Source organism: Ranitomeya imitator, chromosome 4 (assembly GCF_032444005.1).
Source record: "Ranitomeya imitator isolate aRanImi1 chromosome 4, aRanImi1.pri, whole genome shotgun sequence".
NCBI classification, from domain to species: Eukaryota; Metazoa; Chordata; class Amphibia; order Anura; family Dendrobatidae; genus Ranitomeya; species Ranitomeya imitator.
The window spans coordinates 695493934-695519436 of NC_091285.1; the positions used below are offsets into that span (position 1 = coordinate 695493934).

Below are 25503 nucleotides of genomic sequence, written 5' to 3' on the forward strand. Positions count from 1 at the left end.
GCATTCAACTGTACCAGCGGTCCACTACTGGCCCTGGCCCTTCTGGCATTTGCCTGAAGTGCCCGATTGCCAGTCCGGCCCTGGCCTTATCACTCGGATGGTGAGCACATCGCAGTGTGTGGACTGGCTGGCGATACTCCGGACCCGAGGGGGAACGCATGTGTTTCTCCGCAGCGTCATACTTGCGGAATGAGTCCGCCAGTCTGAGCACTGTGACTAGCGGTGACCTCATCGGTTCACTGAGGCTGCATTCCCAGCTGAGCCAATGAACTGTAGAAACATCAGCGAGATCCCCACTAGCACCGTGAGAAAGTCTTACAGTGCAGGAACGAGTTCACCAGGAGAATTTCACTGCAGTGAATTTGTATTGCGGTGAAATCTACTCTGCACTGACAAACTTTTTTTTTTCTCACTGTGCGAGCGGTTATCTCATATGCCATATGACACCATGAGAAACACCCTGGGGGCCGAACCTGAATGGTAACACAGAGTTCCTGGTGATGTCCGTGTTAATTGTCCATGCCAGAACAGTAGGTGTTGGATACGGATGCCAAACTTTACTGTTCAGGTTCTCCCACCTCGAATTGAAAGTACCCTGGGACTCCAATGTACATTTCGCCAGGTGGCTTTCTCAAGGAGTTGACTTCTGAATTCATCTTGTGCCACTGGTTTTTCGCTGTCATTGCCATTTGGTTTGTCTTATTTTCTTTTTGCACACATGAAAAACTGATGAAACTCTGATGGCAAAAACCATGGAGGATCTTTACAAAATTTGATCCAAACAGCTGATGATTATCTTATTCAATAAAATGATGAAAACCAGTCGGTTTTATCAAGTATGCAAAAAAGGATGTGTGATACCAGCCAAAAAGCAGCGGTAAGTTCACGTATGGGTTCTGGTCAAGAGTCATGGTTCAGAAATCCTGATCTGTACGCAGTCTGTGAAACTCAGATGATTGAAGCCAATCTTAGGGAGATGTAGTCATAATAAAGGGAGACTTGCCTAGTAGAGAATACCGCTCAGAGTAGTCACTCCGCCACAGAGGCTGGAGAATCTGGGAGATACTAAGAATGGAACGATGGACTGAGCCGTCAATGACTGTGAAGAAAAGCAAAACATACTTAACAGCTTTCCCAGGAATGAATAAGTTCCAAGTTACACAAATTGAGGGAGGCATGCGTAGTTGATTACAGCGATGAGACATGCAGCTACGGCGAGTCAAACATAATATTAGAGCACGCCGAATATACTCTATTAGCACTCCAGCATGCTTGGATAGCACCTTATATGTGCACGCTCTCTCATTGCTACAAGCCACCTTTACTTTCTAAGGCTAGTTTCACATTTGCTTTTAAAAATGCAGCGTTTAAAATGCAAACGCAGGTGGTGAAAAAAACGCATGTAAACGCGTACAAACGCTGCGTTTTGTAGACGCATGCATCTTCGCATGCGGTTAAAAAACTGCCGCGTTTTTACTATTTACATGCGTTTTTCCTGCGTTTGCGTTTTTGGTACACATGATGAGAAATTTCACAAGAGAAAAATCAAGATCCAGACACCGCCAATGAGACTACAGAGGGCTTGTGACATGACTCTGTGGACCAAAATATGGAAAAATTGTAGCTCTCAAAATGTGTTATCGCAAAAAAGATTTTTTGGAATAAAAAGCGTCTTTAGTGTGTGACAGCTGCCAATCATAAAAATCAACTAGAAAACCCACTACAAATAGAAATGGCTAGGGTTAGGGTTAGGGTTTGGATCCCTTGGGTTAGGGTTAGGGTTTGGATCCCTAGGGTTAGGGTTAGGATTTGGATCCCTAGGGTTAGGGTTAGGGTTTGGATCACTAGGGTTAGGGTTTGGATCACTAGGGTTAGGGTTAGGGTTTGGATCCCTAGGGTTAGGGTTTAGATTGCTAGGGGTAGGGCTAGGGTTAGGGCTAGGGTTAGGGTTTGGATCCCTTTATCAACTTGATGGTGGGGGGTGGCTCATCAGTGTGTAGACTTGTTTTTCTCTATGGAAACGCATGCGTTAAAAAACGCAACCAAACGCATGTGCTTAAAAATGCATGCGTTTACATAGACAGCAATAAAAAATTTTGTCGCAAAAAAATGCATGCGTTTTTTTGCGGCCAAAAAAACGCCTCAAGAAATTACTACATGTTGCATTTCCGCAACAAAACGCAAGCATAGAAACGACGCATGCGTCGTCAAACGCTGTAAAACGCCTACAAAAAAAAGGCATGCATTTTTAATGTTAAATATAGGAAAAAAAACACATGCGTTTATATGCGTTAAAATGCAGCGGCAAAAAACGCAAATGTGAAACCAGCCTAAACCATTTCCTCCCTGTAGATAAGAATTACGTCCAAGATTGCAGACTCTCTTCTTCTCACTTCTACCTTTTGAAAGATAAAGTAGTCAGCCAGTTGTTCAGCCACATCCTCAGTCTGTCCAGGTGGCCTATAGCCTAAACCTACAATAGTGTCCTTTCTGTTCTTCTCTCCTTGTATTCTTAGATGATTCATGCAGGAGTCATCATTTCTCTTCGATCATTTTTAGGTCTTAATCTAAGTTTCTGCTTCTGTTTGAGAGTCTCCATCCAGTGTGGATGCAACTACCAAGTGTTGTGACTTCAGACACCCAAACCATTAAGCATGCAACCTCTAAGCATCTGTGCCTCTCCGTGAGAAATATATATATATTTTTCATATGCCCCAAAAAGTGCCTGCAACATCCCAGCATGATGCACACATTTTTTTCCAAATGTTCTCTCCTTTTCCATTCTGTACTTATGAATGGTCACTTTTGTTTCTTTCTTTCTTTTGTGAACTTTAATCTCGCGAATTAACCTTTTCCATTGTGACTACAATGGAAACAAGGCTATTTGTCTCTTTTAGGATCTTATTGATTATATAGAATATGAATGTTTGATTATGGGGGTCCTACTCCCACCAATCATCTAAATAAAGCTCCCCAATCAATGTTTAGACATGTACACCACCAGTATGCCTACAGTAGCGTTTGGGATTGAGCTGCAGTACAACCGACAGTCACAAACCTATGATAATAATGGAGGATGCACTACTACAACTTTTCCTCTATTTAGCTAGTGATTGAAGATACCAGGTGGTAGATCGATACAAATCTACCACAGTGAGGGTGATCAATGAGTGGAACAGGTTCCCACGAGAGGTGTTGAGTTCTCCTCCAGTAGAAGTCTTCAAACAGAGGCTGGAAAGACATCTGTCTGCGATGGTTTAGTGAATCCTGCATTGAGCAGGGGAATTAGACATGATGACTCTGGAGGTTCCATCCAAATTTAACATTCTAGGATTCTATCATTCTAAATCTGTTATTTGCACTGTATCTTCTCATCATCATTACTAAAGTTCTGGAAAACTCCTTATCAATTCTTGCAGCTCTCTGATATATCTTTTGGGGTTGTGCTCGTCCTCTATTATCTCTCTAATGTGTGAATTTATTTTACAGGTAGAACGTGGTCAATGCTGACAAGCGGCCATGACGTCCAGTAAGTAGACTTCATGATGGCTTTTCCTAAAGGGGTTGCCCAGTCCAAATCATTAAGTCTGCAGGCACTCTATGTGACTGCAGACCTTTGAATCCCCCAGTTCATGCACTGTGCGTTGAGGGGATTTGCTGGTTTCTGACCTGGGACCAGAGAGTTTGTATGAGTTATACGTACTACCGGCCAATGGGCATGGCCTCTCTCTCCAAACGCTTGTACTGAGCTGAGGCCGCGACCCGACTAGTGATGCGGCAGTCCAGCAGGAGTGTCCAACTAGAGGGCGCGTCGCACAACACTTGTTTGGTTCAAGGCCCCACCCACTGGCCGGGGGTATGTATAGCTATTACAAAGCCTCCGGAACTGGGTCGGAAACCGATGAATCCCCACAGCACACGGTGCTGGGGAGATTCATATGTCTACAGTCACAGAGTGACTGCAGACTTATTGATTTGCATCGGACAACCCCTTTAAGGCCGGCGTCACAATAGCGAGTATTACGGACGTATGAGCACATAAAATACGTCCGTAAAACACACATTACACATGGCCCAATGATTCTCAATGGGTCAGGTCCTATCAGCCGTATATAACGCATCCGTATTATGCGGCTTTCTACGGCCGTACAAAATCGCAGCATGCTGCGTTTGACACCGTATTGCGCAAATAATACGCCAATGAAAGTCTAAGGGGGTGAGAAAAATACGGATTACACACGGACCAGCAGTGTGACTTGCGAGAAATACGCAGCGGTGTTAGAGAGAAAAGCCGGCAATTCAGTGCGGTGTATAGTAAAATCACACTGACAGCTTACAATAGAATAGGTAGAATAAATGTGTACACATAGAATAGGTGTGTATATATATGTGTGTGTGTCAGTGAGGCACATATATGTGTATATATTAATATTTCATACAGCGCTAGACAGCTTTAAAGCCGGTAATTCAATTGCCGGCTTTTGCTTTCTCCTTCCTAAACCCGACATGATATGAGACATGGTTTACATACAGTAAACCATCTCATATTCCGATTTTTTTTTTTGCATATTCCACACTACTAATGTTAGTAGTGTGTATGTGCAACGTTTGTGCGCTCTAGCTATTAAATTTAAAGGTTAAATGGCGGAAAAAAACTTGGCGTGGGCTCCCACGCAATTTTCTCCGCCAGAGTAGTAAAGCCAGTGACTGAGGGCAGATATTAATAACCTGGAGAGGGTCCATGGTTATTGCCCCCTCCCTGGCTAAAAATATCTGCCCCCAGCCACCCTAGAAAAGGCACATTTGTAAGATGCGCCTATTCTGGCACTTGGCCACTCTCTTCCCATTCCCGTGTAGCGGTGGGATATGGGGTAATGAAGGGTTAATGTCACCTTGCTACTGTAAGGTGACATTAAGCCAGATTAATAATGGAGAGGCGTCAATTATGACACCTATCCATTATTAATCCAATAGTAGTATAGGGTGAAAAAAAACACAAACACATTATTAAAAAGTATTTTAATGAAATAAACACAAAGGTTGTTGTAATATTTTATTGTACTCTCAATCCGCCATTTAACCCTTAAATTTAATAGCTAGAGCGCACAAACTTTGCACATACACACTACTAACATTAGTAGTGTGGAATATGCAAAAAAAATGGGAATATGACATGGTTTACTGTATGTAAACCATGTCACATATCATGTCGGGTTTGTGAAGGAGATAGCAAAAGCCGGCAATTGAATTACCGGCTTTTCACATATCTCGCGCTGAATGAAATATAAATACAGTGTATGCGTGTATATATGTGTATATATATATATATATATATATATATATATATATATATATATATATATATATATATATATATATATATAATATATTGTGGTGCAGTGACAAGTGTTGCAGCCAGGGGGCGCTGCATGTGCATTTTGGGATGCACATGGAGACATAATTGGGTTGAAACAGCAACTGGTCATGTGATTGATGGACGCTATGTATCACAGAGGTAGGTGGCCCTGTGATGGAAGCCTGGGTATGTTTTGCTCAAGCAGATCTACTACTGAGGGATTTGTTTACATTGGGAAGGCTTCCAGGTGATTGGAGAGATGGGTGGGTCTAGTCACCTACAAACCCACCCAAAGAGGTGTGTCTGAATACGTAAGTTGGTTTTGTGTTGAAGGACCTGTGGTGATGTCACACTCACCTGACTAGCCATGTGACAGGTACCTGGGTGTGGTTACACCTATGAAAAGTAGGTGTGTGTAGCACACGGTGGGAGTGTTTTGGGAGACTGCAACTGTGGACAGACTTCCATGTGTCCTGGCTGGACACTACAGAGTGGCCTGGGTGCTGCAAGGTCCTGGACGGTCGGTGTTGGAGGCTCCTAGGAGTGGAGTCCTCCTGGAAGCACCTGGAGACCGTAGACCTGGATGGTCTGTGTTGAGGACCTGGGACTGACGTGAAGTCAGTGTGAGGAGTGGACTCCTGAAAGGTAACCCCGGACTGGGGGAATTGTAATATACAGCAGAGAAGCCTATCTGCTACATGTACTGTCTGATGTCCTTTAATGTTTCGTGGCTGGATTGCAATGGACTGTACATCATATGGTTTATGCAGTTTAATAAACCAGACTCATGTGAGGTACCGTGCCTGAGTGCTTGAATCTTGTGCCAAGCGAATGTCCCCCAACACACTCAGGTAGCGTAATCTTACAATTAGTGTTGAGCATTCCGATACCGCAAGTATCGGGTATCGGCCGATACTTGCGGTATCGGAATTCCGATACCGAGATCCGATATTTTTGTGATATCGGGTATCGGTATCGGAAGTGTAAAATAAAGAATTAAAATAAAAAATATTGTTATATTCACCTCTCCGGCGGCCCCTGGACATCAGCGGGAGGATCCGGCGTCCGGCACGGCTTCTTTCTTCAAAATGCGCGCCTTCAGGACCTGTGGAATGACGTCCCGGCTTCTGATTGGTCGCGTGCCGCCCATGTGACCGCCACGCGACCAATCAGAAGCCGCGACGTCATTCCTCAGCTAAAGTCCTAGAATGAGCGCCTTCTAGGACCTGAGGAATGACGTCGCGGCTTCTGATTGGTCGCGTGGCGGTCACATGGGCGGCACGCGACCAATCAGAAGCCGGGACGTCATTCCACAGGTCCTGAAGGCGCGCATTTTGAAGAAAGAAGCCGTGCCGGACGCCGGATCCTCCCGCTGATGTCCAGGGGCCGCCGGAGAGGTGAATATAACAATATTTTTTATTTTAATTCTTTATTTTACACTTTAATATGGATCCCAGGGCCTGAAGGAGAGTTTCCTCTCCTTCAGACCCTGGGATCCATGAGGATACATTCCGATACTTGATGTCCCATTGACTTGTATTGGTATCGGATATCGGTATCGGCGATATCCGATATTTTTCGGGTATCGGCCGATACTATCCGATACCGATACTTTCAAGTATCGGACGGTATCGCTCAACACTACTTACAATATATATATATATGTATATGTATGTTTTAACGAACATTTGAGCCCATAAATCCATTAGATGTCAGTTTTGCAAGCCTGCGAGAAAATATCGCAGTACGGCTGCCATACGGATTACATACGGAGGATGCCATGCGCAAAATACGCTGCCACACCCTGCCAACGGAGGAGATACGGATCACTATTTTGGGAACATTTCTGCGTATTACGGCCATATTATGGCCGTAAAATACGGACCGTATTGTCTTACGCCGAGTGTGACGCCAGCCTAAAGAAAATGACAATTGCAATGAGTCTGGAATGTGTGATTGTCTGGAGTTTACATTAAGTTTGTGAATAACAACTTCAAAGGTTCAAATAGAACAAAAGCAAATAATATATAATCTGTGAGCTGTGATTAACTATTGAGCTGTAAGAATTTACTTGGTTCCTAGATGCAGCCACAAGAGTTTTGACTTCCTACAGATTAATGTTAGGCAGTTCTTCTTACACCAAATAACCTTTTTATTAGTTTTTATCACATATCTGTGGCTTTAGATTGGGTGTCTGCAGTGTTTTCAGTGTGCCCACTTTTGTAGCTGATGACCCTACCTTCACAAGGCTCAGCTGTTTTTAATGTTCACCTCAAGATGAAGATATCTAGGTGGCATGTCATTTTTTTTTCATTTAGTCGAGGAAATTTACAATTTTGTTGTGGACTATCCAACAACCCATAGATGTTATTACATTTTACAGATCAGAATTCTCCTCTCATCCAAACCCAACCTTTAGGACCATGGAAATCTCGCACTCCATCCACAGACTCTGTTACATATGGACTGGGAGACCTTACAAAGGTTAGAAATGTTTGTACCATTAAGTTCACAAATGTTATAGTTGAATTCTCCAGGCAAACATTTATCATTTATTTATTACAGGTAGAAGAGATTATATTTAAAGACAAAGGTAAAATAATAGTAGAGTGTTGTCCTTTATGTCAAGCCCTTCCACAGCTGGTGGCCACTCGTTCTTGTATGGTCTTCTGATAATCTCTCGAATGCTCAGAAGATTTTATATTGTAGCATGTGATTCAATGCTAGGTTGGAAAAGTTACTGAAAATAAATTCTGAGACCAGGACATCTGAGGTGAACATTTGGGCTAATACTATAAGAAATTGGCTAACAAAGAACCCTTTATCTCTTTGGCATGTTGCATTCACAGTAGTTGTGCTATATATTGATTTTCTCTGAATATATTTTGACAGTACTGTTGACCATGTTTTAGTCTTCCAGACCCGTGATGGACAAACCCTTTATTCAGTGCACTCCGAGAAAGAACAGCCGGGGCCAACCCTAAACCTATACCTTAAGGACTCTTTTGAGAAGGACGTAGTTCGGCTTCATTTGCTTTCATATAATGGATGCGATGACCATGAGACGTATGTAAGTTTTGTGAAGTCTTAGGTAATTTAACCAGATCAGTTAGATCAGTGTGTTAAGTGAGTTCTCAAGTGAAAGGTCACTGGCTCGAATCAAAAATCAGCCATGAATAAGATTACTAAGAAAGAGAAATGGCCTCATCCGCCTCATCGATGGCTGTCTCTCGACCAAGGAAATTGCCAAACTGCATCATGTGTGTGCCATGACAAATGGAAGAATACGAATTGAAGTCCATCCATCTATATAAAAGCCAAGAAGTGGACATCCAGGCAAAATATCAGTGAACAAGTTGGCTCATCCTAAAGTCTATCAATTCTGACTTGACAAGCACGGCAGTAGAGGTGGCTTGTAAGCTTTGTAATAGTGAGATCACAGATGTCCATGAAAGCACTGTGCCATGCACATTACCTGTCTGGAATAGTGGACGGAAGAAAGATGGTAACAGACTTCAATATAGCCAGCGTTGGCTCAAATATTCTAAAAAAACAGGAAAAGTGGTCAGTTGAAGATTTGAAATGGGTGACTTGGAGCGATGGAGTAAAAGTCAATAGACAAGGCCGTGATGGGTGCAAATGGGTCCAGAAGAAACAAGGGAAGAATGGGTTAGAGGATCAAGAAATTGCATTCATTTCAGGGGAGGAAGCCTGATAATATAGGCTTGTTTCACAGCCACAGGCTGTGAGTATTCTAAAAGATGAGTTACTTTGTACCAGGACCGGACTGGGACTAAAATTCAGCCCTGGCATTTGAAGGTACACAGGCCCACTTGTCATATGGTGACTGTATAATATCTTTGTACACTTGTAGGTTGCAAGTGAGGGGAGTGTAACACGACTATATAACATATAATCGCAGCTGTATCCAGCATTACAGCTCAGTCCTATTTATTGTTTTTAGTTGCAGTACCAAGAAAAGCCGCTACTTTACCTACATTACTGGATCTCGTAGATAAGGAAGGGATGAGATGACCAAAGGCTATGGAACCTCATTTTGAAGCTCCATAAACTTTGCCTAGAGCCACTTTTGGTACCGCTGAGCAGGACGAGACCCGGTGACTCTGAAGAGCGGTGACATCAGTAATGTCACCGCTCTTCAGATATTCCGGGTCTTGCGCTGAGCTCCGCAACTGTGAAGAGCGGCATTGTTACTACCGTCACCGCTCTTCAGAGTCGCTGGGTCTCGCCAGGTCTTGGCTAGTAGTGGGGATGTCCGAAAGACACCTCTCCATTACTTACATCAGGGATTGATAGCAGCTGACATTACACAGCTGACACTAACCCTAAACATCATTACATATACCAGAATTAAATGCTCTGGCGGCTGGGAAAAGCAGTAGAGTTAGCGCTATTCCCAGACGCCGGGTGCTAACTACAGCTGTCATCATCCTTGCCTGGTCTCCCTGCAAAGCATTTCTGTTGTATTTACAGGCGATGATATCAGGCCGCTTAACGAGTGTGATCAACAATACTAAAGTTGTTCACTTGTTTCCCGGCCTCTTTACACTAACTGAGAAAGAATGAAGGGAACAGAACAATCACAATTAGATCAATCTGTTCCCATACAGTATCATGTTATCAGCAGCACAACTACAGTTTACATCTGTGATGTGCTGCCGAGAACAAGGATTTCGGTTCCCACATAAACAATCCAATCACTCGATGAATAGGCAGCATTTTGCTTGTTTAGTATGATACACCCCATAGTCCTCCATATATTATAATGTGCACCTCAGTCCTCCATATAGTATAATACACTCCTCAGTCCTCCATATAGTATAATATACTCCTCAGTCCTCCATATAGTATAATACACTCCTCAGTCCTCCATATAGTATAATACACTCCTCAGACCTCCATATAGTATATTACACTCCCCAGTCTCATCCATATAGTATAATACGCTCCACAGTCCTCCATATAGTATAATACACTCCTCATAGTCATCCATATATTAAAATACACTGCAATTCCTCCATATAACTTGAAAACACAAAAGTGCACAGAGAGGTCAAAAAATACTCTGTTGTAAAAAAGTCACAGTAAATAAGCAAGTGCTAGTCAAAAAATGAAAACATACAGGGTATTTAGTTAATACGTTTTTTTGCAAAAAAAGTATGTTAAGCTGCTCCACCAATCGCCAAGGTATACCCATAATAGAGCAGTCCTGTCTAATGTATATAATCCCTATCTGATGTATTTAAAAACCTGATCATCTGTATAGTACCTGTATGAACAGGGCACAGAGAGAAAATATCCACGTTGAACATGCGAGATGGAACAGCTACAATGCAAATAACCTACAGAGTAGTGGTGAACTCCCCAGTCTTGTAGAAACAAGAGAACAATTATAAAACCAAAAACACATGGGCCACCTGCATAGCGAACAAGTCTGTAGGAACCTGTTCACACAACCAAAGAACTTGAAAACACAAAAGTGCACAGAGAGGTCAAAAAATACTCTGTTGTAAAAAAGTCACAGTAAATAAGCAAGTGCTAGTCAAAAAATGAAAAAATACAGGGTATTTAGTTAATACGTTTTTTTGCAAAAAAAGTATGTTAAGCTGCTCCACCAATCGCCAAGGTATACCCATAATAGAGCAGTCCTGTCTAATGTATATAATCCCTATCTGATGTATTTAAAAACCTGATCATCTGTATAGTACCTGTATGAACAGGGCTCAGAGAGAAAATATCCACGTTGAACATGCGAGATGGAACAGCTACAATGCAAATAACCTACAGAGTAGTGGTGAACTCCCCAGTCTTGTAGAAACAAGAGAACAATTATAAAACCAAAAACACATGGGCCACCTGCATAGCGAACAAGTCTGTAGGAACCTGTTCACACAACCAAAGAACTTGAAAACACAAAAGTGCACAGAGAGGTCAAAAAATACTCTGTTGTAAAAAAGTCACAGTAAATAAGCAAGTGCTAGTCAAAAAATGAAAAAATACAGGGTATTTAGTTAATACGTTTTTTTGCAAAAAAGTATGTTAAGCTGCTCCACCAATCGCCAAGGTATACCCATAATAGAGCAGTCATGTCTAATGTATATAATCCCTATCTGATGTATTTAAAAACCTGATCATCTGTATAGTACCTGTATGAACAGGGCTCAGAGAGAAAATATCCACGTTGAACATGCGAGATGGAACAGCTACAATGCAAATAACCTACAGAGTAGTGGTGAACTCCCCAGTCTTGTAGAAACAAGAGAACAATTATAAAACCAAAAACACATGGGCCACCTGCATAGCGAACAAGTCTGTAGGAACCTGTTCACACAACCAAAGAACTTGAAAACACAAAAGTGCACAGAGAGGTCAAAAAATACTCTGTTGTAAAAAAAGTCACAGTAAATAAGCAAGTGCTAGTCAAAAAATGAAAAAATACAGGGTATTTAGTTAATACGTTTTTTTGCAAAAAAAGTATGTTAAGCTGCTCCACCAATCGCCAAGGTATACCCATAATAGAGCAGTCCTGTCTAATGTATATAATCCCTATCTGATGTATTTAAAAACCTGATCATCTGTATAGTACCTGTATGAACAGGGCTCAGAGAGAAAATATCCACGTTGAACATGCGAGATGGAACAGCTACAATGCAAATAACCTACAGAGTAGTGGTGAACTCCCCAGTCTTGTAGAAACAAGAGAACAATTATAAAACCAAAAACACATGGGCCACCTGCATAGCGAACAAGACTAGCACTTGCTTTTTTACTGTGACTTTTTTACAACAGAGTATTTTTTGACCTCTCTGTGCACTTTTGTGTTTTCAAGTTCTTTGGTTGTGTGAACAGGTTCCTACAGACTTGTTCGCTATGCAGGTGGCCCATGTGTTTTTGGTTTTATAATTGTTCTCTTGTTTCTACAAGACTGGGGAGTTCACCACTACTCTGTAGGTTATTTGCATTGTAGCTGTTCCATCTCGCATGTTCAACGTGGATATTTTCTCTCTGAGCCCTGTTCATACAGGTACTATACAGATGATCAGGTTTTTAAATACATCAGATAGGGATTATATACATTAGACAGGACTGCTCTATTATGGGTATACCTTGGCGATTGGTGGAGCAGCTTAACATACTTTTTTTGCAAAAAAACGTATTAACTAAATACCCTGTATTTTTTCATTTTTTGACTAGCACTTGCTTATTTACTGTGACTTTTTTACAACAGAGTATTTTTTGACCTCTCTGTGCACTATTGTGTTTTCAAGTTCTTTGGTTGTTTGAACAGGTTCCTACAGACTTGTTCGCTATGCAGGTGGCCCATGTGTTTTTGGTTTTATAATTCCTCCATATAGTATATAGAGAATATAATGCAGAGTATATAGAGAATATAATGCAGCCACTCATATAGTATAATGCAGCCCCTGCATATATAATATATGGTAGCCCCTCATAGAACATAATGCAGCCCCCCAGAGAATATAATGTAGCCCCTCCATAGAATATAATACAGCACCCCATAGAATGTAATGCAGCCAGCCCTCATAGAATGCAATGCAACCAGCCCTCATAGAATGCAATGCAACCAGCCCTCATAGAATGCAATGCAGCCAGCCCCCATAGAATGTAATGCAGCAAGCCCCCCATAGAATGTAATGCAGCACAGCCCCCATAGAATGTAATGCAGCCAGCCCCCATAGAATGTAATGCAGCCAGCCCCCATAGAACGTAATGCAGCCAGCCCCCATAGAATGTAATGCAGCCAGCCCCCATAGAATGTAATAGATCCCCCCCATAGACTGTAATGCAGCCAGCCCCATAGACAGTAATGCAGCCAGCCCCCATAGAATGTAATGCAGCACAGCCCCCATAGAATGTAATGCAGCCAGCCCCCATAGAATGTAATAAATCCCCCCATAGAATGTAATACAGCCCCCCCAATAGCCCTACAATCCAGTTATCACTCACTGATATATTTAAAAAAAAAACACTCTCCTCACTTCTCGTGCGCCATGCTGCTCCCAGCTCAGGTCTCAGCAGCTGCAGTCTGCCCGCCTGACACACAGTAGGTGCTCTATGTTATGACATCATCGTGCACCCGCAGTGTCAGAGGCAGAGCGGGGAATGATGGGAGAGGGAGCGACAGGAGACGCTCTCTTCTCCATCATTGCATTCATAGACGCCGGTATAGTTGAATGCGGTGGCGCTGGTGAGGTGGAGTCGGCTGTGAGGGGGAGTCGGCCCGAAGGCCAGTCCGGCCCTGCTTCATACACTCGAGTACTATGGGTATGAAAAGAACTACAGTGTTTCAGCAATGACCCAAATCATATGTCAAGATTGGTGAAGAAATGGTTCAATGACGATGAAGTAGAGATGCTGGATTGGCCTCCACAGTCCCCAGACCTCAAACTGATTGAACAGTTCAAGTTACAGTTGAAGAAAAAGCTGTAGACATACCCAAGTGAGTTGACCAGTATGCATCAACTTTGGGAACATGTAGAAGAAACCTGAGATCAGATTTCGGTTGAGATATGCTTGAATCTGATTGAACATGCCTGGAAGGATTCAGGCAGGGATAAAGCCAAAGGTGGATTTACAAAATAATGAAAATTCAAATTTAGATTTTTTACGAGCAAAACTTTAGTCTCACGTTCAAAGCCAGAGCGGAGAGATATGGAGCTTGAAAGTCAAAAGATGGAAACATTGCTATCCTTTCGCTCATCAGTGTAAATGAATAGTGGACTCACAGAGTCAATGTTACTGGTGGGCCTTTAGCACCCCAGCCTGACACCGTACAAGCTATCTACTCGGACACATGCTCCATTTTTTTCTCTCTCTCTTGTTGCAGATTGTTGCCCCTTCGAATCATCCTGTGGGCCATGTAAAAATTGATTCTATATCTGGAAATCTGAATATTAGCATTCAGATATCTGAGGACACATCTACATATATTGCTAGCCTTCCAATGTTTCTACACACGCAGAAGAGCACTTCCGTAGAGGTGAGTGAATTCATCAATGAAAGAACATTGATAGGATAACGATACATTGGTTGGATGAGCAGATTGAAGGATTTTATCTCAACTCCTGACCAAGGTTTAATAGCAATGTGCTCCAGGGCTGGCGCCATCCCAGAGGGTTCATTTTTGGTCTTCCCTCGTGCCTGTGTAGCGTGTCCATCTACATTATTTTACTTTGTATATGTATGTTTACTCTGTTACGAAATTACATAGCGATATGGTTTGTTTTATTTTTAGTACCTTTTCACGGTTGCCTCTTTTGCATATTGGTTGGAAGGGCAGATAAAACAGTTTTCATCTTTACCCTTTTATATAACCGATATATCTTCCAGCATTATTAAGGCAGAAATTCTATCTACGTCATATAATTCTAAGAACAAGTTTCTTCTTTTCATCCCCAAGATACTAAACGTGAACGGGTCTCATCAAGTAGCCAAAATAACAAGAGAGAGAGAATTGAATTCGGCGCATGTCGTCTTCCAGTTCACTGAAGACCTGAATTCCTGTACAAAAACTGTATTCCTCGGGGCTTTTCTCTACTTGGTGAGTATCTACAGCATTCAGCTATGATACAGAGCAAGAAAAGAGCCAAAGGTATAAAATATTATTCAATCTGATTTCTGGATCTTTTCTCTTAGGAGTTGTTCAATTGACCACCTGCCATGTACCTTTCTCATGTGAAAATATGACCAAACACTCAATGGGACCCTTAGACCCCAGTCCAGAGCCTCTCACCTAGCCAAATCAGTTCTTATGCTTCTCACTGACGAGGGCCAACAGCCCGAAACACCATGTCTGCAAATTGAGATACTGATTTGGCTTTTATCCTAAGTCATATTGCACGTCTCTTTAAAGGGTTGATTGTGACTTGCAGGATCGCTACTTCCAACAGGTGGCGCTATAGGGTTTAAGTCCTCTTTTTCTCGGAAGAGGCAATTTGCATATTCAATGGGATTTAGTAATTATGATGATTTAATCCCTGTTAAACCCATGTAATTATGCTTTTCACAATTGAAGTTACTCTAAAATGTAGTTACTCAAAAACTTTTCCCTGAAAGTTTGAGTCAAATGTATTCACCACAAAATTAATGTTCCTTATTATGCTCTGGGTTTTCTTCAAACCTCAGAGCATAATAAACAGAAGTTAAAAACAAATAATACCTTCCTGATCACTTTTCCGGCTGCTTACTGCCTGCCATTCGATTCTCAAGACCTCCATCTGCGACTAAGGCTACTTTCACACTAGCGTTAACTGCAATCCGTCACAATGCCTCATTTTGCAGTAAAAACGCATCCTGCAAAAGTGCTTGCAGGATGCGTTTTTCCCCATAGACTTGCATTGACGACGAATTTGCGACGGATTGCCACACGTCGCATCCGTCGAGCGACGGATGCGTCGTGCTTTGGCGGACCGTCGGGAGCAAAAAACGCTACATGTAAGGTTTTTTGCCCCTGACGCGCATGCGCGGCCGGAACTCCGCCCCCACCTCCCCGCAACTCACAATGGGGCAGCGGATGCGCCAGAGAAATGCATCCGCTGCCTCCATTGTGCAGTGCGTTAAACACTAGCGTCGGAATCTCTGTCCGACGCATTGCGACGGGGAGATTCCGACGCTAGTGTGAAAGAAGCCTAAGCCTCAGAAGTTCCAACACATTGTAAGGTGAGGTGACACTGTAGATGAAGGTGAGTAGTGAGTTGACACTGTTCAAGACGTAGGTAAGCAGTAAGTGGACGCTGTGGATGTTGATGAGCAGTGAGGTGACACTATAGATGATGGAGGTCAGCAGGGGCGGCTCCATGTTGTTGAGGGCGCCGGGCGAAAGAGTCTCAGTGGGCCCCCCCCTTTAACACATACCAAGATTCATGATGCACAGATACAACAGAGAAATCTAGGTATAGTAAAATGCCAGATTTCACTTACATGAGTGACCGCTATTGTAAATTCTACAATACCATACAGCAGAGGGGCTTTATATAAGTCAACCCCTTATATGCCAATTTTTGTGACCTACTCCCACTTCCTCAGTTACCAGTAGGCATTTTATCGTTAGCTAAACTTGCTGTAATGAAAAAACTGCATACATTGAATATGACAATTTTTTTACGGAAAACTTTTTAAAGTAAACATTAGAAAGTATTAACATAGAATATTTGTAAAAGTGCAAAATGGTAGCATATAATACAGCCATGTAGTATATAATACAGCCACATAGTATATAATACAGCCATGTAGTATATAGCACAGCCACATAGTATATAACACCGCTAAGTAGTATATAGCACAGCCCACGTAGTATATAGCACAGCCCACATAGTATATAACACAGCCCACGTAGTATATAGTACAGCCATGTAGTATATAACACAGCCCACATAGTATATAACACAGCCATGTAGTATATAGGATAGCCCGCATCTCTCCCCCGAGAGTGGCCCCACAGACCAGTACTCACTGTTATAGTAAAAAAACAAACACGTGGCTGTGTTATATACTATGTTTGCTGTGTTATGTAATGTGGCTGTGCTATATACTACATGGGCTGTGCTATATACTACGCGGACTGTGCTTTATGCTTTGTGGGCTGTGCTTTATACTATGTTGGCTGCATTATATACTATGTGGCTGTGCTATATACTACATGGCTGTGTTATATACTACGTGGGCCATGCTATATACTATGTGATTGTGTTATATACTACGTGGGCTGTGTTATATACTATGTGGGCTGTGTTATATACTATGTGGGCTGTGTTATATACTATGTGGGCTGTGTTATATACTACGTGGGCTGTGTTATATACTATGTGGCTGTGCTATATACTACATGGCTACATTATATGCTATGTTGGCTGTGCTATTGTAGCACCCCAGAAGTTTGGGTACCACAGTAGTGCTTCCTTCCTCTCGGGGAGGGTAGTGCTATGCCTGAAGACAAGTGATATTCCCTTTGGCAGGTTATCACAGACACACAGCTTCTAAATACAGACCAGGAGGGGGAGTTCAAAACCCTATTTTAGGGCAGCTTCCCTGGATAAAGATCCTGGTTTGGAGGAGGTGTCAGTTCAGTTTGTACAGACAGTCTGTGAGCGAGGACAGACAGGAAAGGAGCAGAGGAGAGATTCAGGGCTCAAGGAGGCTGAGAATAGGCCTCCGAGGAGTCAGTACGCAGAGACCGGATACCGGGAGCCCGAGGCTAGGGTGGAATTACAGGACACTCAGCAGAACGAGAGGGCATAAGATCACACAGACATTGTCCAAATTATGACACTAGATGTAGGTGAGCAGTGAGGTAACACTAGATGATGTAGGTGAGCAGTGAGGTGACACTGTATATGTAGGTGAGCAGTGAGTTGACACTGTAGATGATGTAGGTGAGCAGTGCGATGACTGTAGATGATGTAGGTGAGCAGTGAGTTGACACTGTAGATGATGTAGGTGAGCAGTGAGATGACTGTAGATGATGTAGGTGAGCAGTGAGTTGACACTGTAGATGATGTAGGTGAGCAGTGAGTTGACACTAGATGTACTTGAGCAGTGAGTTGACACTAGATGATAGAGATAAGCAGTGAAGTGACACTGTAGATGATGTAGGTGAGCAGTGAGGTGACTATGTAAATGATGTAGGTGAGCAGTGAGTTGACACTAGATGTACGTGAGCAGTGAAGTGACACTGTAGATTATGAAGATGAGTAGTGGTGACACTGTGAATTTGAGTATAATTCAATTTTACTCAAATTTGCAGATTCCATGGTCGTAGTCATGATGAGACCCTCACTTACAGCACAAATTACGGGAGAGAGGAGCACAAGTTATGCACTGGAGGGCACACAGTAGAGGACAGGCTTGATAGAAATCATTGCTGTAAGATCATTTGGATAAAATCTGAGTGCTTCTGACCCCAGCAGCTCTTGGGTAGAAATAAGTTCATTTTTCCCTGTAGCTGCCCTTTCCGTGAGGGCAGCATTGTAATGCTATTAATTTCAGATGAACCCTCTATCAGCAGGTAAGAAGTGTTATCTGATGTGACTGGTTCCTGTGACATTAATAGTTACATGGTTTCTTTCTATCTGTATTTTAGAGCTTTCACCTACATGAGATTTCAAGATTGGAAAATTCCTCTCCAACTTTTAAAGACGTATGGATCATTGACAGTGTGGACTGGGAGGATCGATTTGGTTTTAGCAGCCAATCTTGTGAAAAACGGAGGGATGTAGATGTGGACATTTCCAGTGACCAAAGTGGCTGCTGCAGTAGTTGTGGCGCTGAATGTATGGCTTGTCTGTGCTGTATTGGGGAAGTATTTCTCCGTTGTGCTGAATGCTGCAATTGCTGTTTAGGTTGTCTTCTGCTCGTGCTGTGTTGTAGTGACTGATTGTATTTATTAAAAAAAAAATGTGCATTTGATTATCAAGCTGTTGTTTCTTTGTCCTTGAGGGCTGAGGCATTGAGGTTAGCAATCATTCAGCTATTTTCCATTGGTAACACAAGTTTTCAGCTTAAAGGTTGACATAACTATGCAGTGTGCTCACCCTATAACCTAACATATTGATCCAGAGGAAGGCGATTCCCATAGGGAAGATGCAAATATCTCCTTTTTAGGGGAAAAATACTTCCGGGCTCCAGATAGAGCAATCAGACTAGTTCCATAGATAATCGTCCCATCACATACTCTAATGCCCGTAACATTATATTAATCAGGAAAGGTACCCAGGTCTCTTTGTATTTTTTTAATGAATAAATCATTACTACATGATGTGGAACAGAGATCTATCATCTCACTGCTCTTACAGTAAAGAATCTACATTTGTATTTATGATTAAACCTTCTTTCCTCCAGACAGAGGAGAGCACTTGTCACTAGGGTTGAGCGAAACGGATCGGACAAATTCAAAAGTCGCCGACTTTTGGCAAAGTCGGGTTTCATGAAACCCGACCCGATCCTAGTGTGGGATCGGCCATGTGGTCGGCGATCTTCGCGCCAAAGTTGGGAGGAGGAGGAGGATTATTTCCCATTGACTTGCATTGGGTTTCGTGTTTCGGTCGATCCCCGATTCTTCGTGATAATCGGCCGATTTCACTCGACTTTTGAGAAAGTAAAAGTCGCTCAACCCTACTTGTCACCATTGCAGGCCTGGTTGTAGAAAGATCCTTCTACGGATCTCTGTTCTGAAATGCATTTTGGCACAGAGACTCACCGGACCTCTTTGCTGAAATAAAAGTGTTCTGCCCATCTTATTGTGCAGAAAGTTAATTATCTTGTAATTCAAGTTGTGGCCACTGGAGGTCATCAGTTGCCTACTTTTCATGTTGTTTACCAACCTTTCACTCAGAACAGCAATGTCTTCTGGGTAAGTTCCGCCCTCATTCTTTTTCTGGAAGACAAGCTTCAGTAGCCATTTTTCCTCAGATCTGCAGAGAGGCACACGTGCTCCTGTCTCGCTTACTTTCTTACCCCTGTCCTAACGGATCTCGGTACGTTTATAAAGGTTTAACCCCTTAGCGACCGCCGATACGCCTTTTAACGGCGGCCGCTAAGGGTACTTAAACCACAGCGCCGTTAATTAACGGCGCTGTGGAAAAAGTCCATAGCGCCCCCCAGAGGCCGATTTTCTCCGGGGTCTTGGCTGCCGAGGGTAGCCGAGACCCCAGAGAACATGATTCGGGGGGTTTTTAACCCACCCCGCATTTGCGATCGCCGGTAATTAACCGTTTACCGGCGATCGCAAAAAAAAAAAAAAAACGCGATCTCTTTTTAATTTCTCTGTCCTCCGATGTGATCGCACATCGGAGGACAGAGAAAAGGGGTCCCAGGTGGCCCCCCAATACTCACCTAGCTCCCCCGATGCTCCTCGTGTCTCCCGGTGGGCGCCGCCATCTTCAAAATGGCGGGCGCATGCGCAGTGCGCCCGCCGGCCGGCACCAGGAGAATCTTTGGGGTCTCGGCTGCCGGGGGTAGCCGAGACCCCAAAGAGCACAATCGGGGTCGGTATTACTGACCCCTGTTTTGCGATCGCCGGTAATTAACTGTTTACCGGCGACCGCAAAAAAAAAAAAAAGTAAAGTGTAATTCTCTGTCCTCTGATGTGATCGCACATCAGAGGACAGAGAAATAGGGGGATTCGGGGACCCTAGCATACTCACCTAGGTCCCTGGATCCTCTTGCTGCTCCTCCTGGCCGCCGGCAGCAGAACATGGCGGACGCATGCCCAGTGCGCCCGCCATCTGTCTCCATCTGCCGGCCGGCAGGAGAACAGCAGTTGGGGCTAAAATTAGGGTTAGGGGTAGGGTTAGGGTTAGGGGTAGGGTTAAGGTTAGGGGTAGGGTTAGGGTTAGGGGTAGGGTTAGGGTTAGGATTAGGGGTAGGGGTAGGGGTAGGGTTAGGGTTAGGGGTAGGGTTAGGTTAGGGGTAGGGCTAGGGTTGGGGCTAAATTTAGGGTTAGGGTTGGGGCTAAATTTAGGGTTAGGGTTGGGGCTAAACTTAGGGTTAGGCTTCTTTTACACTTACGTCGGTACGGGGCCGTCGCAATGCGTCGGCCCGACATACCGACGCACGTTGTGAAAATTGTGCACAACGTGGGCAGCAGCTGTAGTTTTTCAACACATCCGCTGCCCAATCTATGTCCTGGGGAGGAGGGGGCGGAGTTACGGCCACGCATGCGCGGTCAGAAATGGCGGATGCGACGTACAAAAAAACGTTTCATTGAACTTTTTTTGTGCCGACGCTCCGCCAAAACACAACTGATCCAGTGCACGACGGACGCGACGTGTGGCCATCCGTTACGATCCGTCGGCAATACAAGTCTATGGGCAAAAAACGCATCCTGCGGGCACATTTGCAGGATCCGTTTCTTGTCCAAAACGACGGATTGCGATGGAATGCCAAACGACGCAAGTGTGAAAGTAGCCCTAGGGCTAGGGTTAGGGTTGGGGCTAAAGTTAGGGCTAGGGTTGGGGCTAAAGTTAGGGTTAGAGCTGGGATTAGGGTTAGGGTTTGGATTGGGGTTCGTATTAGGGTTAGGGTTGGCATTAGGGTTACGCTTGGGATTAGGGTTATGTTTGGGATTAGGGTTAAGGTTAGGGTTGTGATTAGGGGTGTATTGGGATTAGGGTTAGGTTTGAGGTTAGGGTTGAGATTAGGATTAGGGGTGTGTTGGATTTAGGGTTTTGATTAGGGTTATGGTTAGGGTTGACATTAGGGTTGTTTTGGGGTAAGGGTTGTGATTATGGTTAGGGTTAGTGATTAGGATTATGGATGAGGTTGGGATTAGGGTTAGGGGTGTGTTGGGGTTAGGGTTGGAGCTAGAATTGGGGGGTTTCCACTGTTTAGGTACATCAGGGGGTCTCCAAATACGACAGCCAATTTTGCGCTCAAAAAGTCAAATGGTGCTCCCTCCCTTCTGTGCTCTGCCGTGCTCCCAAACAGTGGGTTACCCCCACATATGGCGCATCAGCGTACTCGGGATAAATTGGACAACAACTATTGCAGTCCAATTTCTCCTGTTACCCTTGTGAAAATAAAAACTTGGGGGCTACAATATCTTTTTTGTGGAAAAAAAAATATTTTTTATTTTCACGACTCTGCATTCTAAACTTCTGTGAAGCACTTGGGCATTCAAAGTTCTCACCACACATCTAGATAAGTTCCTTGGGGGGTCTAGTTTCCAAAATGGGGTCACTTGTGGAGGGTTTCTACTGGTTAGGTACATCAGGGGCTCTGCAAACGCAACATAATACCCGCAGACCATTCTATCAAAGTCTGCATTCCAAAACGGCGCTCCTTCCTTCCGAGCTCTGCCGTGCGCCCAAACAGTGGTTTACCCCCACATATGGGGTACCAGCATACTCAGGACAAATTGGACAACAACTTTTGGGGTCCAATTTCTCTTGTTACCCTTGTGAAAATAAAAATTTGGTGGCTAAAAAATCTTTTTTGTGGAAAAAAAAAAATATTTTTTATTTTCACGGCTCTGCATTATAAACTTCTGTGAAGCACATGGGGGTTCAAAGTGCTCGCCACACATCTAGATAAGTTCCTTAAGGGGTCTAGTTTCCAAAATGGTGTCACTTGTGGGGGGTTTCCACTGTTTAGGCACATCAGGGGCTCTCCAAACGCGACATGGCGTCCAATCTCAATTCCAGCCAATTCTACATTGAAAAAGTAAAACGGCACTCCTTCTCTTCCAAGCTCTGCGGTGCGCCCTAACAGTTGTTTACCCCCACATATTGGGTATCAGTGTACTCAGGAGAAATTGCTCAACAACTTTTGTGGTCTAATTTCTCCTGTTACCCTTGTGAAAATAAGAATTTGTGGGCGAAAAGGTCATTTTTGTGTAAACAAAAGCGATTTTTTATTTTCACGGCTCTACGTTATAAACTTCTGTGAAGCACTTGGGGGTTCAAAGTGCTCACCACACATCTAGATAAGTTCCTTAAGGGGTCTAGTTTCCAAAATGGTGTCACTTGTGGGGAGTTTCCACTGTTTAGGTACATCAGGGGCTCTCTAAATATGACATGGTGTCCGATCTCAATTCCAGCCAATTCTGCATTGAAAAAGTCAAACGGCGCTCCTTCACTTCTAAGTTCTGCGGTGCGCCCTAACAGTGGTTTACCCCCACATATGGGGTATTGGCGTATTCAGGAGAAATTGCATAACAAAATTTATGGTTACATTTCTGTTTTTACACTTGTGAAAATAAAAAAAATGGTTCTGAATTAAGATGTTTGCAAAAAAAAGTTAAATGTTCATTTTTTCCTTCCACATTGTTTCAGTTCCTGTGAAGCACGTAAAGGGTTAATAAACTTCTTGAATGTGGTTTTGAGAACCTTGAGGGGTGTAGTTTTTAGAATGGTGTCACACTTCATTATTTTCTATCATATAGACCCCTCAAAATGACTTCAAATGTGATGTGGTCCCTAAAAAAAAATGGTGTTGTAAAAATGAGAAATTGCTGGTCAACTTTTAACCCTTATAACTCCCTAACAAAAAAAAATTTTGTTTCCAAAACTGTGCTGATGTAAAGTAGACATGTGGGAAATGTTATTTGTTAACTATTTTTCATGACATATCTCTCTGATTTAAGGGCATAAAAATACAAAGTTTGAAAATTGCAAAATTTTAAAAATTTTCGCCATATTTCCGTTTTTTTCATAAATAATCGCAAGTAATATTGAAGAAATGTTACCACTAACATGAAGTACAATATGTCACGAAAAAACAGTCTCAGAATCAGCGGGATCCGTTGAAGCGTTCCAGAGTTATAACCTCATAAAGTGACAGTGGTCAGAATTGCAAAAATTGGCCTGGTCATTAAGTACCAAATTGGCTCTGTCACTAAGGGGTTAATGCATCTTATGTTTGTGTTAGTATTTAAGCCTTATGCAGCTCCTATAGTCAGATATAGTTAGGCAGATTGTGCTTTGCAGCTTGCAGTTAGGTTAATGTGTACTCTGCATTTAGATAGATACATCTTTGTATAGAATAGGGCAGTGCTGCAGAATTACTGTGTAATGCACTCTGTATAATTTCTGCTGTAATGTCCCAGTTATTTGTGATTGCACCCTGTATGTGCATATACTGAAATGCTGTTATTCTTTACAGTTTTTCACCAGTCATCCACTATGATCAGCCATCCACTATGATCAGTCATCCACTATGATTATTCACTGAACATCCACTTTGTACATCAACATCATTCACTATTCGATCATCTACTATGAATACTGTCCACCATTGTTGTTCAACGTTATAGTTTTGGTTATCATCACCCTAATAAATAAGACTTAAGCATCAACGCAGTCTGTTTACTGGGATGTGGATGAAGGTTTAGCCGTATGTTGGAATCCACACAGCATCCTACATGGAGGAAGACAGAACAGTGAAAAACGAGACCGCCAGTCGCAGGCGGTGATTGTAAAGTAAGAACAGATTAGCTGCCTTCAGTGAAACTGATAGCAGGTCGCAGGCTGTAGTTGATCAGACTGTACGGAACCGCTAACACACACACTGCTCCGCATTCGGCTATCACAGCAGCCGCCATACAGACTATACTGCATCTCGCCAAGAAGAGCTATATCATTCCCGCCACGCGGAAGCTCACCGCACACAGACTCAGTTTCCCGCCAAAAGACTCAGCAGTACGCAGCTAAGCGCACAATGTCTCGAAACAGCACATCCTCACTCAAGACGAGGTCACGAGCAAGCTCTAGCAGGTCATCATTAGCAGAGCTGGCTGCTGTCGCTCGTGCTGAAGCAGCCAAAGCGAGGTCTTCCTTCGCCGAGAAAGAAATGCATCTAAAGCTGAGACAAACAGAGCATGAAGCAGAAAATGCACGTTTGCGGGCAGAGCAAGAAGCAGAAGGTGCGCGCCTGCAAGTGTCTCTAGAAAGACTTATGGTAGACAAAGAGGCAGCAGCTGCAATAGCTAAGGCAGAGTACTTGGAAGCCATGAAGGATCCTGATTATGAGGGACGCAGCAACGTTCTTGGAACAGATCTAGAGCAGCAAGATCCAGCTCAGCGCATCGCAGAGTACGTTCATCGACACTCCAGCATGGACAACACCCTAGATAGACTACAACGATCAGCCTACGCCGATTATCATCGATCCAACCCCGAACTTCACTACTACAAACAAGAAGACGTCCAACACAGAGGAGTCGACCACAGCTACCATTCCACTGAGAAGAAGGTACAGCTCCCACCTCACCTCAAAGAGACATCTTCTTAACCAGAAAGGTACTATGCAGACTGTCCGAAGCCAAGAGCGTCTCACAGGTATGGTGATGCACCACACACTAGACATGGCTATAACATACCGGCTCGTACCAACACTGATCAAGCCACCATAGACTTGGCAAAGTTCTTTGCCCGCCGAGAACTGGTAACAAAAGGACTTGTAAAGTTCACTGACACAGCCGAAAACTACAGGTCATGGCGAGCTTCGTTCCAGAACGCCATTCAGGGACTGGACCTTTCTAGTAGTGAGGAGTTAGATCTCCTGGTAAAGTGGCTTGGAACTGAATCGGTTGAGCACGCTAAAAGACTAAGAGACATTAACATAGAATACCCACACATAGGTCTATGTAAAGTGTGGGAAAGACTTGACGA

The 25503-nt window shown here is 43.3% G+C and overlaps 1 protein-coding gene across 4 annotated transcripts in view; it reads left to right on the forward strand.

Moving 5' to 3' along the window:
• Window positions 1-18809, forward strand: part of LOC138677394 (uncharacterized) — a 32194-nt gene extending 13385 nt beyond the window's left edge. For 3 of the 4 annotated variants that reach the window (XM_069767483.1, XM_069767485.1, XM_069767484.1), the window contains exons 2-8: window positions 3490-3529; window positions 7740-7840; window positions 7922-7949; window positions 8269-8426; window positions 14226-14378; window positions 14799-14939; window positions 18477-18809. In XM_069767483.1, the coding sequence (XP_069623584.1) occupies window positions 3520-3529; window positions 7740-7840; window positions 7922-7949; window positions 8269-8426; window positions 14226-14378; window positions 14799-14939; window positions 18477-18770 (885 nt within the window). In that variant the 5' untranslated portion in view covers window positions 3490-3519 and the 3' untranslated portion in view covers window positions 18771-18809. Of the gene's footprint in view, window positions 1-3489; window positions 3530-7013; window positions 7841-7921; window positions 7950-8268; window positions 8427-14225; window positions 14379-14798; window positions 14940-18476 lie in introns of those variants that run through there. The other variant, XM_069767482.1, reaches the window with a different exon arrangement.
• Window positions 18810-25503: the final 6694 nt, after the last annotated feature.